This window comes from Mesocricetus auratus, unplaced genomic scaffold (genome assembly GCF_017639785.1).
Source record: "Mesocricetus auratus isolate SY011 unplaced genomic scaffold, BCM_Maur_2.0 Super-Scaffold_100007, whole genome shotgun sequence".
In the NCBI taxonomy this organism is placed as follows: domain Eukaryota; kingdom Metazoa; phylum Chordata; class Mammalia; order Rodentia; family Cricetidae; genus Mesocricetus; species Mesocricetus auratus.
In genome coordinates this window covers 6,632,714-6,650,834 of record NW_024429191.1, presented here as the reverse complement: position 1 = coordinate 6,650,834, position 18,121 = coordinate 6,632,714, and the positions used below count along the sequence as shown (strand labels likewise).

The window sequence follows — 18,121 nt, the reverse complement described above, 5'->3', positions numbered from 1 at the left end:
TTTGAATCTCCAGCATCCATGTGAAGGACCAGGCATGATAACCTGGGTTCATGACCCTAGTGCAGGGGGTTGGGAGGAAGACAGGTGGATCTCAGGGCTTACTGATCCAATCTAGCAAGGGAGAGAGGCCTCACCTCATAAAAAGATAAGGTTGAGAGCAACCGAGGGAGACTGATGCTCTCCTCTGAACTCTACATGTGTACAACATATAGGTGAGGACACACACACACACACACACACTATGTATGTATGTATGTATGTATGTATGTATGTATGTATGTGTGTGTGTATGTATATTTGTACCAGACATGCACACATAGTTACGCACAGACATCCCAGGCTTTGCAATCCATTGCTTAAGATAAAGACCCATTCCATGCAGAGCGATTGATTGGCTGCTGATGGCCCAATGCAGTGGAAGCCAAGTCTCAGTGTTTGTCCAGTCAGCCAAGGCTCCCAGTGGAGTCAGATGAAGCACCATGACCACCATGGGGTCCAATGCCCTTTGACCTCCTATTCCTCAATCAGGAGTGTACTCCCTGGGTTGTAGGGGACATTGCTTATTTGGGGGGATATCCTCGGAGATCTGCCTGTATTCCTTTGAGTGGGAGGACTGCAGAAGGAGACCAGACGCCAGGGCTCTGCCTTCACTAACTGCACTGGGGCTGCAGGCACTCTCTCTGCCACTCTGCTACCCAAACCCATCTCTTAACTGGGTTAGAGCGAGGTGAGATGTCATGCGGGAGGCAGAGGTGACAACCACACAATCCAGGGCAGTTCACCGAAGTCTAATGAAAAGTTTGGGAAGAACTCTGCTTTGTGTGATTGCGCACAGTCCCATTTCCAGGAAAATCAGCTGAGAAGCAATCTTCTTGATTTCAGTCACTTCCTGTGTCTTGCTGGCCCTGGCAGGAGCGTGGGCGAAGCCCCACGGAACTGTATCCCCTGAGCGCCCTGCAGCAGTCCTGCTCTTGGGTCCCCCTTCTGGCGGAGCTCAGACCAGAGGTCCCTGAAGAGCGCGCCTCGCGAATCACACAGATTTTGGGAACACGTTTTATAAACTCAACAGAGTTAGGTGACTATGCTCCACCTGGCTCTCGGCATCCTGGATATGTCAGAGGGGAGCTGGGACAGGGTGTCCTCAAGACATCTGTTTCTCAAGGGAACAGTGTCCACCTGCTTCCAGCTTCTGCCTGGAATGTGTCTCCTTCCTTTCCCTGCCGCAGATCCTCTCCTTCTACCCCAGACCACTTCCCTCCCTACCACAGGGCTTTTGCATGTGCCGCCGCCACCCCTGCCCTTCTTTCTCTAAGGATGCTGACATCAAGTTTTGGGAAATCCCCCCTTCTGCCTTGCCTCATCTAGTGTAGTCTAGCGCAGGGTCTGTTAATGGTTTTTCCTCTCTGAATTACTCTTCTCTTGCACAGTAGCACAAATCTTGGTTTCTATGTGTCCATTTATTACACCAATTCCACAGTGACCTAGTTTTTCACCAGGCTCTGAAACATCTCAGGTTCCTGGGACGTTAAACAAGTAAGCTGCTCACAGTCCAAGAGGCGCCATCAGGATTCAAGCCTGGAACCCCTCGCTCTTCACACTGTCTAGTTAACAGTGACCTGCAAGTATTGAGCTTGAAGCTCTACCCTGGCTCCCACCTACCCCCTTAACTAAATCTCTATGGAGCCCAGTACTTGCAATTAGCCATGCAGACACAAGGATCACTGGGGCTAACATTTATTGAGTGTTCACTGTTTGATGGGCCCCAGCGTCACATCAGTACTAGTTCTGCATGCAGTGGACGCTTAGGTAGTAGGAGACAGGGCATAAAATGTTTAGAAAGACTTGAGGGGAGAGGGGAGAGGACACAAGGTCTTACGGGAGAACACTCTAGGCTCTTTCCTCCATGCTCCGTGGGCCCTGGGTTCTGCCCGAAGGGTTCTGGGGAGACTGCTGAGGCTGGATCTGCTGCTGACTTTTGCCAGTTGATGTGTCTGGCCTTGACACAGATTGGAGGGAGTGCAGGCGGGTGTAGCTCAGCCCCTTGGAACTGTCAGACCCCGGCCCCCCAGGCAGGCAGGCTGCTTGTCTCTGGCTCCAGAAGGCCACTTACCCACTTTGTTCTTTTCAGTGTGATGTTTTGCTGGGGTTTATGTAACCAGCTCCCAGGAGGCTCAGAGTCAAGTAATAAAGAAGGGTTTGTCCCCTGAGGTCAGATTCAGGCTGGCTGTGTAACACCTCTGATGTGGACATCTTGCTGTGGGTGGGATTTTGGGTAGGGGATGCTTCAAGACTCCTTTTGAGCTTTGTTCCAGGCCCTGGAATTCTGAACAGGAGGCTCCCATGAGGTACACACAGGGGCATGGCTTGCCAGAACCTGTACAGTTTTGTAGTATCCCTGTTGAGTACACCAAGCTCAAGGTTAAGTCTCTCTGAGCCTTAGTGCCCTCATCTGAGAAATGGGCTGATGATGGCCCAGGCTCATCAGAATTACTGCAATGACTAATAAGGTCACATGGCATGGGTGTGGTCAAGGCCTGCTATGTAGAGGGTGCTCCGCAGGTACATGTTGGGACGACCTCCTCACTCCTGCCAGGATCTTCATTTCTGAGTCTCAGCTTTGTCTCCTCTCTAGGACAATGATGTTCTGATGCCAATGAGAAGGGGAAGGGAAGGAGGGGAAGGAGGGGACCTCACTTAGAGCTGGTTCCTAACAATCTATCGACAGGGTCAGTCTCTGCGATGGTAAAAAATAATGAAACATCGATTCTCGGAAGCCATTCCAAGTCAGGCTTATAGGATAAGTTTAAAAAGCAATTAGTCTAGATGGAAGCTAATTAGTGTTTTCTGCCTCCCCTGCCTCAGAGCGTAGATGGGGTTGGCGTTCTTGGGGACATACTAAGTGCTAGATTATTAGAGGTTTTGGGGATGGGAAAGAATGGCTTATTTTGGGGGGAGACCTAGTTCCGGCTGGTAGGACAGGTGTCTTCTTTCATCTGGCCTCTTCTCCTCTCCTTCTTTGCCCTGCTTTTGCACAAGACTCGATGGGCTCAGTCTCCGTCTCAGTCAGATTTTACTTTACAAAATGCCCCAGAAGGGAGCTTGGTCATCTCCTGGCCAGTGTCTGCCCTCTACACCACATGCACTGGCACCCATCTCCCTGGCCCCCATAACTTCTGTAAGCTCCATTTATCTGGGTGTCTTCTCTTTTGGGAAGTTCAAAATCATACTCTCCATATCCCCATCTCCCCTCTCCCCATCTTCCCATCTCCTCATCTCAAGCCCCTTGAACTTAAAGGTTCCTTTTCCAAGTTTACCATATGACCATGGGTCTGGCCCCTCTCAGCACTAACTCCAGGAACCCTGCAGATCTCCATGATTTGATCTCTCACATCAAACAGACCATTGAGAAAAGATTTAGTTTTGCTCATGGTTTCCAAGGTTTTCGGTCCAGGGTGTGCAGAAGGGGTGGTGGAATTCATGGTGCCCGGATCATGTGGAATGGTTCTTCACAAGGTAGTGGAACAAGACTCAGAGCCCAGAGCTGGAACTGGTGGCTGATATAACCTTGAATGACCCACTCATTGTGACTCATTTCCTCCAACCAGGCCCCGTGTCCCAAAAGTTCCACAGCACCCCATCCTCGCAGTGTGCCTTAGTGTCATTTCTGTGGCTGTGACATATATCCTTAACAAAAACAGCATAAGGGAAAATGGGTCTTATTGGATTTACAAGCCCAGTTGACAGTCAATCATTGAGGGGGAAATCAAGGCAGCGTCTCAAGCAGCTCTTGACTGTCTGTGGATCCCACCATAGACAGTCAAGAGCTGAGTGACTCAGTTTACCCATGCTGCCTGCTTGCTTTCTGCTATGCAGACACAGCATTAACCATATAGTACACTGGCCTTCTAACAGAAGGATATCAAGGAATTCAGGATGTGATTACACCACAAAAACATGCCTGGGAGAAGATCTAAGGGTCTCTCTTTTATCCTGATGTGAGAGGACATATTTTCAATAGTTCTTCTCCCTCTGTTAGATTTCTATAATATCTGATTCATCTGGATCCCTTTCTCCCACAAACGATGAATCACTCTTGACCTCATTTTGATCCATACCTCTGATCTTCAGCAGAATACAGTATTCATTTATGTGTTTTTTTGCCAATTCCTGTAATGGGATAGAAAGTGGTGGTAGGACCATAATGGTGGTTGAGAGGAGAGGTATGGGGCAAGGGTGAATAGTTAGAGAACTTTGGTCTTAACTCTTCAAAGTAAAGGGCCTGAGTCTTGGCGTATGATCAGTATTTGACTATGTCCTTCATGTTTAGAGGGCAATTCACAGCATGAAATGAAAGCTTCCAAAGTTTTTATTACATATTGTTTGGAGTAAATTAAATATCTTGACTTTTGCTTACTTTTACAATGTAAAAAATCCCGTATATTAACACATTGGCCCCAAAGAACACATAGAAAGCCCTGAAAGAAGAAATAAAAGATGAATGTGAATACAGTGCTCTGGTTCATTCTCCAACAAAACCCTAAACACACTTAAATTAGATTGTTATTTGTTTTTGTTTTTTTGAGACAGAGTTTCTTATGTTTGTATTCCAAAGAGATTAATAATATATTAATTTCATTTCTCTGTGCCATTTAGTGCAAGTCCAGTGCATTGACTTCTAATAGTCGCAAATATTCAGTTGTATGGATATGCTATATGGTTCATTAAACAGTTTCCCTATTGATGAGTGTCTTAGTTAGAGTTTCTATTGCTGTGAAGAAACACCATGATCACCGCAACTCTTACAAAGGAGACATTTAATTAGGTAGCTTACAGTTCAGTGGTTCAGTTCATTATCATTTTGGGAGATGGTGGCATGTAGGCTGAGAGTTTTACATCTTAACTTGTAGGCAACAGGAAATGATCTGAGACTCTAGGTGTGGCTTGAGCATATATGAGACCTTAAAACCCACCTCCAAAGTGACACACTTCCTCCAACAAGGCCATATCTACTTCAACAAAGCTATGCGTCCTAATAGTGCCACTCCCTTTGCGGGCCATTTTCTTTCAAACTACTACAGTGGGTATTTATTGCAAAGTTGTGTTGAGTGGTTTGCCTTGCATAGGATGAAATCAGGTGACATCCACCTAATCTGCTATCATATTTTGAGCTTCTCCTGGGTACCGTTCATTTTTAGGAACAGACTTAAAAGGCCATGTGGAAGAGAAGAGACTCAGTTATCATCTCTAAGATCGGAACCATGACCTCAGCACTGACAATGATGGCAATGACATTATTGTTGACTGTTAAAATTTATTTAATACACTCACTTGGTAGTTCATACTGAATGCTCACACACAGTCCTTGTTTTATTCCCTTTCTGACTTGCTTCAGACAGGTGCCAAGACCCATCAATTCAGTGTCCTCTCTATTCTTTAATCTGCTCATTTTCTCTCTATTCCCTTTGACACTTCTCTTCTCTGGATTGCTTTAATAGCTCTTAACTGTGGAACTGTCACCCTGCCAGTTTTAGTCATGTCACTACCAAGCTTAATTCTCACTGCTCCTGGGATAAAATGTCCCCACCTAGTTAAGGGACTTGGGAGGCTGAGCCTCACGTGGGGTTGCCCCCCTTGCGTTCTTCAGCCTTCCCAGTATCTCTTGACATTATCATAGTTGTCCCTGTATGATTTTGGGGCACTATAAAGAAATAGCACAGTCTTGTGTGACTAAACCATGAGATTTTATTTCTCCCTGTTCTAGAGGCAGACAGATCCAATATCAAGCTTGCTGGTTGGTTCCTGTGGAGGGAACTCTTCCTGTTTTGCTCACAGCCATCTCCTCTTTCAAGTGCATATCATCCCTATTCATGGGTGATTTCATGTCTCATTTTCCCCTGTAAGGACATTAGAGCCCAACATGTGGTATTGGGGGCCACGGACTGCATTTGTTACTTTCTTTGTGCGTGTGTGCGTGCGTGCATGTGTGTGTGCATGTGTGCGTGTGTGTGCATGCGTGTGTGTGCATGCGTGTGTGTGTGTGTGTGTGCTGAGATGTACTTTATACAAGAAGGAGTTTATTCTGGGTTGTAGATCATTACAATTCTAGAGGAAGAGTGCAGAGTGATGGGGGAGGTATGGTAGCAGGAGGAAGAAGCTGAGAGATCACATCTTTATCCACACATAGGAAGCACGGAGAGTGAACTGAAGTGGATCAGCCTCCAGTGACATATTTCCTCCAGTAAAGCTTCACTTCCTAAGACTTCCATAACCTCCTCACTGGACACCAGGTGTTCATACCTGAGTCTATGGGGTGACAGTTTTTATTCCAACCACCACGAAGACATTAGTTCATAAAAGTCTTTGAGCAAAGTCTTCTCCCTGTCTGGGCTTCTCTGTCCCCCATTTACCGAGTTGTCTTGGTTCTCATGTTATCTCTTGCCCTACCATCTGGGTATCTGGGCCAGGTGAGTTGCCGTTGCCCAGTGCAGATAGGAGCAGGAATTCCTTTCCCACCACCTTTGACTTGTCAGAGGGTTATATCTACTTCCCACTGGATCGTTCACTCTGTGAAAGAAGGGCTCATTCTCCCCACCAGGTCTTAGCTTAGTATTCAACCCGAAATATTTAAGTGTCCAAATAAATCAAAGCTGTGGCCACTCCCTGGCTGAACCCACTCCCCACAGGACACTGTGACCCACTTAGAAGCAGCAGCTGGGACATTCTAGCATATCTTCTTAGAGAGAGGAAGAAAATTGTCATCAGAAAAAGGTTTCATGACACAATAGGAGAGCCTGTGTGTAAATCATTAACTGATCTGTTTACTATTTTTATTTGTATTGGGGATCAAATTAAATATTGCATTAAGCGAGTTAAATATTCATATTGCATTAAATATAGATTGCATTTTAAAAATTAGCTGCTGGGTCCTCTTCCTTTAGCTGGATTATGAGGCCTCAGCATAATCAACCTGCCATGCACTAAGTGTATATAGCTGTTTTCTGTGTCTCAGTGCCTTGCTTGCACTCATAGGAGTGATGGAGTGGGAAAGGGCCTGTGTGTGGCTGAGGTTGTGAGGTGTCTTGTGGGGCAGCAGAGTCGCTGTCTGGTGGTACAGGGAGAGAGGAAAGGAGAAAGAGGGACACCGTATAAATTACTGCACCCTTTTTGCTTGCCGCAGACAGCTCCATGCAGTTTCTGTGGGTCACTTCCCTTGATTCCCAGTTCCCACCAGAGACAAAGGCAATGAACTGGTTTGCCTTACACAGGTGAAAACTGCATGTGGAGAGGCACGCAGATGGACTCCAGGTCTCACAGCCTCGATAAGGCTGTGTGACCCAAATCTTTACGAAGACCCTTACCTCTCAGGAGGATGCTATGAACCTAAACAGACGTGTTTTTAAAGAGTTTTAAATTTTGATTTCTGTATTCTTAACAATAGAAGACTATGATAGAATTTAAATTTACTCATTTGTCTTTCCAAGAATCCATGCATTCATCTGTCCACTCGCTCACCCACCCACCTGTCCGGCCATAAACCCATCCTTCATCCATTCTTCCATCATCCCTGAATGCATATATGAATTCATCCACTTATCTACTCGCTACCCACACAACTGTACATCCAGCCAGTTACCCATTTATCCACCTATACCGACCAGTTTTATGTTAACAAGCTAGAGTCTTCTGAGAGGAGGGAGCCTCAACTGAGAAAATGCCCCTCCATAAGATCAGGCTATAGGCAAGCCTGTAGGGAAGCATTTCCTTAGTGATTGATGTGGGAAGATGTAGCCCAGTGTGGGTGGTGCCATTCCTGGACTGGTGGCCCTGGATGTTGTAAGAAAGCAGACTAAGCAAGCCAAGAGGAGCAAGCCAGTAAGCAGCACTCCTCCCTGACCCTGAAAGAGCTCGTTCATTCAGGTTCCTGTCCAGTTTGAGTTCCTGTTTTGGCTCCCCTCAATGGACTATGGTTTACAGTGTGCAAGCTGAACATACCCTTTCCTCCCCAAGTTGTTTCTGCTCACTGTGTTTCATCATAGCAACAGTAGCTCTAATTATGACACAATCTATTTATTCATCCGTACACTTACTCACATACCCACACATCTGCCTGCCATCCATCCATCCATCCATCCATCCATCCATCCATCCATCCATCCATCTATCCATCCATCTATCCATCCATCTATCCATCCATCCATCCATCCATCCATCCATCCATCCATCCATCTATCCATCCATCTATCCATCCATCCATCCATCCATCCATCCATCCATCCATCCATATACCTTTTTAAATTCTTATTGAGCCACTAATGGGTGCCAAGAGTGGTGAAGCCTTGGGGGCATAGTAGAAGATGAGGCATATACCATTTGTTTGCTACGGGTTCACATAGTGAGTGGCACATGCCACTGTCTTCTTTTCTCTATTTCTGTTCCCAGCCTCTCTAGGCCTTACATTGGGTCCTCTCCCTTCCCCTGCCTAGGAATGGATGTAGAAACTGGGTTCAGTCACACCTTCTAACGTGCTCTGCAGCCTCCTGCCTACCTGTCTATGTCTGGAGTGTCTCCTGGTTCTGTGCATTCATTTCCCAATAGCCAGTGATCAATCTGGGAAATATTACAAGAGGGGCAGAGGGGTAGGCATAGGGCGTTTGCACCATGGTGTGGTGGCCCCTCTCACTGTGCACCCTTCTTCCTCCTTGGTCCTCTCCTAAGGGTCCTTTGCTTTCTGATGCATCTTTCATGATTCCTTCTCCTGCAGTGACTCAGGCTCCCATGCCCTCCCCTGGCTAGTGAGTCCCCACAAACTCCATTTTCTCATCCTCCTTTTCCCTTTGGGTCCCATTGCTTATTTATGTAGCAAGATTCTAGAGAATCTCATCTTTTACAGATTGCTTTCTGAGGTATGCCTCCAGAGTCACTTGGAAGTTCCTTGAGGGCAGGCTGGTGATGTTACATCTGCCTGGTGCCAAGTGTGAGTCCAGTTTGTTCAATAGAACCATTGCCTGAGAGGGGTCCTGGGGTCAGTCATTGGCTGAGAGGGGTCCTGGGGTCAGAGTCTGGTCAAACAAATTTGTGACTTTAGGATCCAGAGAACTTTTCTTGCCTCTTTTCACCATCTGCAAAGCTGAGATGATGACAGGAAGGACCTTGCTAGTGGTTGTATTGTGGGTACCCAGCATTTTAACTGTCCTCCAATGGAGTGATTTTCACATTTTGCCCACACCATTACAACCCTCCTTTTAAGGATGCTGGATGTAAGTCTCCTTTGAAAAAGAGGGAGTTCTTTCTCATTGAAAAGATGGGTGCCCATTGTAAAAGATCCCCATTGGAAAAGAGTCTCCAATGAGAGGGGTCTGTGTGGAAAGGAATCCCCCATGGAAAAGAGGAGCACATAGAGAAGCTTGGTTGGGAGACTCCCAAGCATCTGGGACTCAGCAGGCATGTTTTGAACCACCCTCTATTGGGGCAGCTGCCACTGCTGCTGGGGGCATTTTCCAAAAGGGGATAGAGACTCAGGTAAAGGTTTTTCATCATGGTGACATGCTTTCTCAGGGAAGGCAAGGGATATTCCCTGGACCTGGGCCCCACAGAATCCTTTGGATAGCAAAAAAAAACCAGACTCTGCTTCCTTTTCTCCCTAATCCTCCTGGAGACTGTGGCTGCCCTCACTGACAGAGCCTCATGCAGGAGGAACAGAGGAGAACCAGACAGGGCTTTCCCAGCTGTAATCCCACTCCAGGGCTGATGCAGGCTGCCTAGCCCTCATTGTTTGGCATCGACAAGAAGCCATTGCAAAAACTGTCACTTGATCTCCGAGTATTATATACCTGTCACGGAGCTGGCTGGTGAAGGAATGCTCCTGTGTGAGGTTGAAGTTCTGCTTATGAAATGGAGTGTTTGCTCTTTCTCTTTTGGGGAGAGGAATGAGATACTGATTGAGGGCTTAATCAATTCTCATGTGAGTGTTGTGTGTGTGTGTGTGTGTGTGTGTGTGTGTGTGTGCACACACATGTACTCAGGTGTGTGTGAGGAGTGCATGTGGAGGCCAGAGATCAACTCTGGGTGCATTTCTTGAGATTCTGTCTACCTTTTTTTAAAGATTTTTTTATTTTTATGTGTGTGTGTTTGTGTGGATGTATGCACATGTATGTGGGTGCCCAAAAGAAGGCGTTGGGTCTTCTGGAGCTGGAGTTACAGGCAGTTGTGAGCTGGCAAACAAAGTGGGTACCAGGGATGGAACTTGGATCCTCTGTAATAGCAGTACACACTCTTAACTGCTGAGTCAGCCCTCTACTCTGAAGGCTGCCATCCACCCTGATTTTGCAGGCAGAGTCTTTGCCTGGCTCTCTGACATGGGCTCCGGGGCTCAAATTCAGCTCCACATCTTACAAGGCCAGCACTTACCAGCTGAGCCACCTCCTGGGCCCACTCATCATCTTTGAGGGATGGCTGTGATTTCTCACTCACTGTGGCTTTAGGAGACAGCGTGGCCAGGGAGGAAAAGGGGAGTGGTTCCAGGTCACTTGAGTTTCCTATATTTGTGAGTGACACTGGCACAGAACAGACATGGATCAGAGCATAGGATGGTCACATGTCAACTTCTTACGTACAATTTCTTGGCACCTCCAAAGTATAACTGGAGTTGTCCCCATGCAGTCCTGAGACCTGCAGCCTCAGCAACTGTCCTTGTCCCCTTCTCTGTTCCCTGCCCTTTCTCCCCTCTCCCTTGATGCTCAGGTTTCCGGACACTGAGAACGGAGAGGAGGCATCCAGCAGGCTTGGGGAGGGCAGGCACCTGATGATCGCACCAGACACTGTTTGGAATTAACTCCTCAGCTCTACAGTGGTTCTCTGAAGACAAACCCCTTGTGCACTCTTTACTTTTCTTTCAAGCCCACGGAGCATCTCCTGCAGAGAGAAAGAAGTGGCGTTCATCTGTATCTCTCCCAACCAGCATTTCTGCCTTTAAGTGGGCCCAAGTTTGAGCTGTGTAATCATTTCAAAAATAGCTTCCATTCTAAGGGTGGGCTGGATGGGTCCTCAGTGGTATCTAATGAGACAGCATGGGAAGACAAGATGGCCGTTTGGTGGTGTGGTGAGATGGCCCTCCTTGTCCATCACACCATTTATCTTGGCCCGAGCAGCCTTGGAGCTCATTAATTGTCTCTCTCAGAAGGGCCAGGCATTTACCTGGGAGAACATTTAACTGGGAGAGCCGTCTACCTTCTCTGAGCTCAAAGATCTGTGGAATGTTCACATCTAGACAGGGGGACTGGAGCCTGATCTGTTTTATCTGATGTTTCCCTTAGAGAGGTGAACTGATTCCTGTTGCCACCTCCTCTGCTGTCATCTGTGCTAGAATCCTATTACTTCCTGTTGTGAGGCAGAATATGTTTATTTCCCATTAACCTGGGAATGAACACACACACACACACACACACACACACACGAGAGAGAGAGAGAGAGAGAGAGAGAGAGAGAGAGAGAGAGAGAGAGAGAGAGAGAGAGAGAGTTCATGGAGTTGCCTGTCACCAGGTATCTGATTGTTTGAAAAAGCCCTGATGCACAATAATTTGAAACCAAGGAACAAGAAAAGCGACCCCTTCCCGTGTAGGCTGTGGCATGCTTTAAACACCAGTGCATTTAGAAATAGTTTTGGGGGTTTGGGCAGAGGCTAGGTGAGTAAAGTACTTGCTGCTCAAGTACAGGGGTCAGAGTTCAGATCCCCAGCATCCTCATAAAGGGTGGGGGAAGAGGTGCAAACCTGTAACCCCTACACTGTGGGTGAAGGGCAGAAACAGGTGGGTCCCTGGGGTTAGCTGGCCAATAAGTTAGTCCATCAGAGAACTCCAGGCTCAGTGAGAGAATCTGTCTCAAAAATAAGGTGGAAAGTGATAGAAAAGGACTCCTGACATTGACTTCTGGGCTCCACACACCAATGCATGGGCAAGAACATCCACACATACATTTGTATGTGTGTGCATGCATGAGCGCACGTGTGACACACACACACACAGAGTAGGTGTAGGTTTTGGATGTTACTCTTGGAGTAGTAGCTCAAGAAATGATGGTGCCTCAATAATGTGGATTTTATGTGGCTGCCAGCTTCACACCTTAGGGACACCACAGATGTTTGATTGTTTAATTAATTACTTTCCTGTTCTATGGCTGTAATAAAACAGCCTGAAAAAAAGCAACTTAAGGGAGGAAGGGTTTAATTTGGCTCACCGTGTGAGGATGCAGTCCGTCATGGCAGGGGGCATGGTGACAGGAGAGTGGTCACATGGCATCTGCAGTCAGGAAGCAGAGGTGTGAATGCTAGCACTCAGTTCACTTTCTCCTGTTATCCAGTCTGGGGCCTCAGCCCGGCGTGGTGCTCCATTTAGGGTGGGCCTTCCCTCCTCTATTAAACTGATAGGACAGTCCCTCACAGGTGCACCTGGAGGCTTGTCTTCTAGGTGATGCTGGGTCCTGTCAAGGTGACAGTCAGCATTAGCCATCACATTTGCCACAGCCAAGTGCCTCTGATAGAGCATTGGTCTGCTGTTCTGAAGGGTGGATCTTCCTCACACTCTTCCTCAGAGCCACGACTGTGTGTGAGTTTTGGCATTGTCTCTACTCTCTGTAATAACTCCATTCTGGAAGTGCCACCAGTATAGGGGCTCCCTGTATGTTTGGTAAGGTAATGGTCACAGCTATGGTAGACAGATATGACCTTCTGAGAGGGAAAAACGAGTTTGGGTTTCAATGTGACTTAAGGAAGGAAGAAGCCAGTACAGACAATCCAACCACGACAGAAATGCAGACTGACCTCAGAGAGAAAAGAGCCAGCCTTCTTGGCTTGCAGAATGGTGTGTTGCTTCAGGGGCAGGCTAGCCCTTGCATGCCAGGTCTTCCTGTTGTTTGCTCACTCAGAGTGTCTGGTTTGGACCTCCCCACATGAGTGATGTTTGGTGAGGTATGGTCTGTGTTCTTGGCTGGATCCTTGGCTGTATCCCACTGTGGTAGGAGGGGCAGGGCATTTCAACTCTCACAGGTCTGTAACTGAGCACCTGCACAGAAGCGAGGACTGCCCGAGTGGGCCCCTAGCTCAGAAACTGGGGCATTGTTTGAGGAAGAAGTATCAGCTTATGCTTCCTAATTTTTTAGAAAGCTGCATATTCTATTTCATTTCTGTTGCTGTGATAAAAGATCCTGGCCAAAAGCAACTTAGAAGAAGAGGTTTATTCAGCTTATAAGTTCAGGTCATAGTTCATCACCATGGGGATCTCAAGACAGGAACTTCAAGTAGATAGTCACGTCACATCCACAGATCAAGAGCAGAGAGAGATAAATGCATGCTTGTGCTCTACTACATTCTTATTTGGTTTACGGTTCCCTTCCTAGGGAATGGCGCCACCCACAGTGGCCTGTGTCTTTCCATATCAATGAACTGTTTTAGTAGAGACAGTCCCACAGGCCAACCTAGTGAAGACATCCCCTTATGGAGGCTCTTCTCAGGTGATTCTGTGTTGTGTCAAGATGACAAATCTAAACATCACAGCATGCAAACTCCAGATGTTGGGCATAAAAACCGAGCATGCTCTGGTCCCCAATATCCTCCTGTTCTCTTCTTGCTGATCATGGCTGGCTCATTAGATTTTCCCCTCGCTCTCCACCCAGTCCCAGGGCCTTTGCACCCATCATTCCTCCACATGTCTGTCCCCTTCTGATCATTGCACACAGTGACTTTTTTTTATTGCAACACCATCCTGCATTTCCTTCCTGACAAGTCCAGACACTTGTCATATTGTTAAAAATAAAGATCCTGCAACCCAATTGTCATTTACTACTCTCTCAATTAACACTTTAGAATGAATGGGTAAGTACTCCCTTTGAAGTAATGTCGTAGCTACTGCCTATGAGGAAAACAAACTGAAAGCAATTGTTTCGCAAAAACTGAATCTTCCTTGTCTTTGTGTTTTTCTTTTTTCTTTTCCCATACAGGATCTGCCATCTCTGCCTCCCAGCCTGGTTGAGAGTCAGGTAAGCAGTCATTATACTCTAGGTGAAGATGTTGTATTTATTGGAAGTGAGGAGGTAAGTCAGTCTCCTGTGCCAATGTGTTTTTTTGCTTGCTTAATTAGCAATGGGTAAGAGAGAAAAAGCAAATTGGTATTGGTATTGGTGGCCTTTGGACCTCTGGATGTCCCTTTTCACTTACAGTAGGGACTCATTGGCCTCATGGACACATACTTGCCATCAGACACAACACTCTGCTTCTAGTGCCCAAGCAGACATTGCTAATTAGCGACAGCACTTTTCACTCCTTATCTAAAACAGTCATTGTTAATAGATCATCGAAGGCTTACAGGTGAATGAAAAGCTCTTGGTATCTGTGATGGGTGAGCTCTAAAGATGGAGTCTGTTTTGCCAGGCGTGCAAGTCGGTGGCTGAAGAGTTGATTCCTTGGGCATCATAGGCTGCTTGTCAAGAAGAAACCTGCTTGCTTGCCTCACCAGCCTCACTCTGCCTTGTTACTGCTGGAGGTGCCGGATCTTCTGGCAGGTAGAGGGGGGGAGAAGGGGTAGATTCACAGACTCTGCCTGGCTTCCCCGAGATCACGACTACCTACTCTGCCTGGAAGGTGATTCCCACCCCATCTGCTCAAGCTCTTATGGGCCTGGAGCTGCCCACACTTGCTCCCAGACAGGTTCCGCCTTTAAAATGGGTCTGCTTCCTGATTCTCATATTCTCCGTAGCACGGAAAACAGATCTGGAAATGTGATTGCCATGGCACCATCTCTCCCTGCCAGCATCTCTTGGATGCACAACACTGTCTCCTGTCATCCTGTCTCCATACTCACTGCAGAGCACCAGCCAGCCAGGAGGCACAGGACAATCTTCAGAACGGGAACTGGGGTCCGACGTTTGTTGAGCACCCACTGTGTCCTTGCAAAACAATCTTGTGCAAACCTCCTGGTACCTCAGAGAGAAAGGTCACCAGGAAGCCTTTCTCAGGTGGAGAGTTTCATGCTGAGAAAGCAAGTAAGTGTCCACATGAGGCTTCCAGGTCGCTGGAGGAATAGATGAAGATGAGAATGGAGGCGTGATCAACTCTGATGTTTCCTTGAGGAGGGAGTTAAATGTGCAGACTGGGAAGGCACCGTTTTCTAGACCCAGGCCCCTTTGTGACTCCTTAGAGCAATGGCTGGTCTGTCTCTGTTGAGTCTGCCCCCTTCCATTGACGGGTGGTTGGTAAATCTTGGCTTTCTACCTCTCCTGTGTGACAGGCTGGGACCACCTTCTTCATTTTCTTCCTGCAGAAGGGATGCTCTTTGCCACCCACAGCTGGTATCATCCATCAATTAGCCCCATGATCACAGCAGATTTTACCATCTGATCCCCACAGTGGCTCCTGTCCGCTGTGAGGTGCTGTCCAAGATCCCCAGCTCTCTGTGTGGGTTACTGCTTGATCTAAGTATAGCATCTAAATGTCCCAGCACGAGCTGGTCCCAGTCAGCTTTCTCATCTTGCTTCTGCAGCCTCCCTGCTCCTCCTGCCCTTAGGCCTAGCCTGAGTCCCACAAAGGACTCTTCTGCCCCAGACTTGCTTCTCCAGGGCTTAAGAATCCATTCTTCATGGCTCTGTGTGCTCTGAAGTAATTTTTCTTTCTTGTTTTCATTTTTATTCATTTGCTTCCTCCCTAGCAAAACAGAAGCTCTGAGAGAGAGAGAGAGAGAGAGAGAGAGAGAGAGAGAGAGAGAGAGAGAGAGAGAGAGAGCACTCTGATAGCATAGCATAGGATCCTGGTGAAACGTGTCAAATGGAACAAGGAGCTCCACCTGGCACCTCAGCATGCCTGCTCCACCCTGCCAGGTCCCAAGGCTCTTTCCCACATCCATATTTTAATTTGCTTTACTCATCTGTTTCTGTACCTAGGGGGAATTATTAAATTTGATAACTTTTGCATCTCATCTGTGTAGTTCATCAAATTCTCAACATCTTGGTGTAGGGAGAAGATGCTTGGTGGGTATTGGGTGGGTGGATGGATGGCTGGGTAGGGCTGGGTTGGCATATGCGTGTATGTGTGATTGAGTGGATGGATGGATAGATGGATACAATGAAGGATAGGTAGATGTAGTGATGGACAGACAGATGGATGCATTCATGAATGGATAGGAATGAACATATGGACGGATGGGTGGGTGGATATATGGATAGAATGATGGATAGATAGATGAGTATATTGATTGGCAGATAGATGGTTAGGTGGATAGATATATGGATAGATGAATAGATGCTGTTACTGGTCATTTGTGCTTTACACACACACACACACACACACACAAATTAACAGGTGTCAACCTTGAGTGCTGCTCTTCTTTAGGTACCGGCCACTTTGCTTTATTTATTTATGTATTTATTTATTCATTAATTTTATTTATTTATTTATTTATTTATTTTTGTTGTTTTGGGATAGGGTTTCTCTGTGGCTTTGGAGGCTGTCCTGGAACTAGCTCTTGTAGACCAGTATGGTCTCGAACTCACAGAGATCTGTCTGCCTCTACCTCCTGAGTGCCAGGATTAAAGGTGTGTGCCGCCACCACCTGGCCCACTTTGGTTTTTTAAAATCACATTTATTATGTACATGTGTTCCCTAGCACAGGTGTTGAGGTCAAAGGACAATTCACGGGAGTTAATTCTCTCCCTCTACCATCTAAGCCTTGGGATTGAATTCAAGTTGTCAGTTTGGCTGCAAGCTCCTTTGTATGTTGAGCCATCTCATCAGTGCTACCTTGCTTTTTGAGACAGAGTCCTCCATTAGTCTGAAACTTGCCAAGTAGGCCAGGCTGGCCCACAAGTCACAAGGATCCACCCAGCCTCCCTAGTGCTGGGACTAAGAGCGTGCCGTCACACAAGGCTTTTAAAATGTGGATTCTGGAACTCAAACTCAGGTTCTCATGCTGTCACAGCATGCACTTCACCGACAGAGCCATCTCCCCAGTCTGTATTTTATACATTTTTGGTCTGTGTCATGTGACTCATGTATCTAAGGTTAAAACTCCAAGGGCATCAGGCAGTTGTCCACAGCATGTAGTTTTCTGACATGGCTCTTGTTGTCTCTCTGGGGCCAGAGCACATCTGCTGCCTCCTTCTTCCTCACTTCCTGCTGAGGCAGGAGTCTCTGAAGGTGCATATGGCCGGGCTTTGCTCTTATGGTCTGAGGACCTCAGTGTTTTAATGGAGGAATTTTACAGAATCATGTTTGCCCTAATGGGTGCATTTGATCTGCCATTAAAAAGAAATCACATGGTACAAAGAAGAGCTCCTTCAGCAGAGGTGATTGATTCCGTGTCTCCCTGCTGGTTTGGAAGGCTGGCATCCTGCTACTAACTCCCCACGGGGCTGCCTTTAATCCCTACTGAAAAGGCTGCTGTCACCCTCAGTTCCCCCTTGAGAAAGTCAAGAGCTAAACAGCCCTTTTGAACTTGGTATGGGAGGAGGGGCACACACAGCTCACTGCACTTTGCAGCTTCTTCTGTATCTTTTATCGTCTCCCGGCATCACCACCATCTCAGCTTAGAGCCGCTCAGAGGCCACAGAGCTAGTGTGTGTGTGTGAGAGAGAGAGAGAGAATAGAAGATCTCATGTATCCCAGGCTAGCCTTGAACTTCTGATCATCTTGTTCCCACTGCCCCAGGGTTAGGATTATAGTCAGTGCACTACCAGGTCATATTAGGAGAAGGAGTTAATATTTACTAGGTATTGTGCCAAGTTCCCCAAATACTTTCTGTTAAGAGAAGCTTTTTCCTTGAGAAGGAGCCATTCCGCCAGCCTGGTTCCAGAGCCGCTTTCCCACCAGCCTGGTTCTAGAGCCGTATCAGTCCCAAATAAACACACAGGAGGCTATATTAATTATGAAGCTGTTGGCCTTGCTTGTTTCTTACTAGCTAGCTCTGACTTAAGTAATTACCCCATAATTGTTAATCTAAGTATGTTTCTTACCAGAGAATAGTTCCAGGCTTCCTACCCCCATGGCGTTACATGTTGACTCTCTTGTGTTTCTCCTTCCCAGAATCCTCCTGGACTCCTAGTCCCACCTCTCTAGATTCCTATAGGCTCAACAGTACTTTAT

The 18,121-nt window shown here is 47.0% G+C and overlaps 1 protein-coding gene across 2 annotated transcripts in view; it reads left to right on the top strand.

Moving 5' to 3' along the window:
- The window catches only part of Rbfox1 (RNA binding fox-1 homolog 1), a 2,068,553-nt gene that overhangs the window by 118,319 nt on the left and 1,932,113 nt on the right, over positions 1-18,121 (top strand). For both annotated transcript variants that reach the window (XM_040747948.1, XM_040747949.1), the window contains exon 2: positions 13,990-14,028. In XM_040747948.1, coding sequence (XP_040603882.1) covers positions 13,990-14,028 — 39 coding nt within the window. The remainder of the gene's footprint in view (positions 1-13,989; positions 14,029-18,121) is intronic.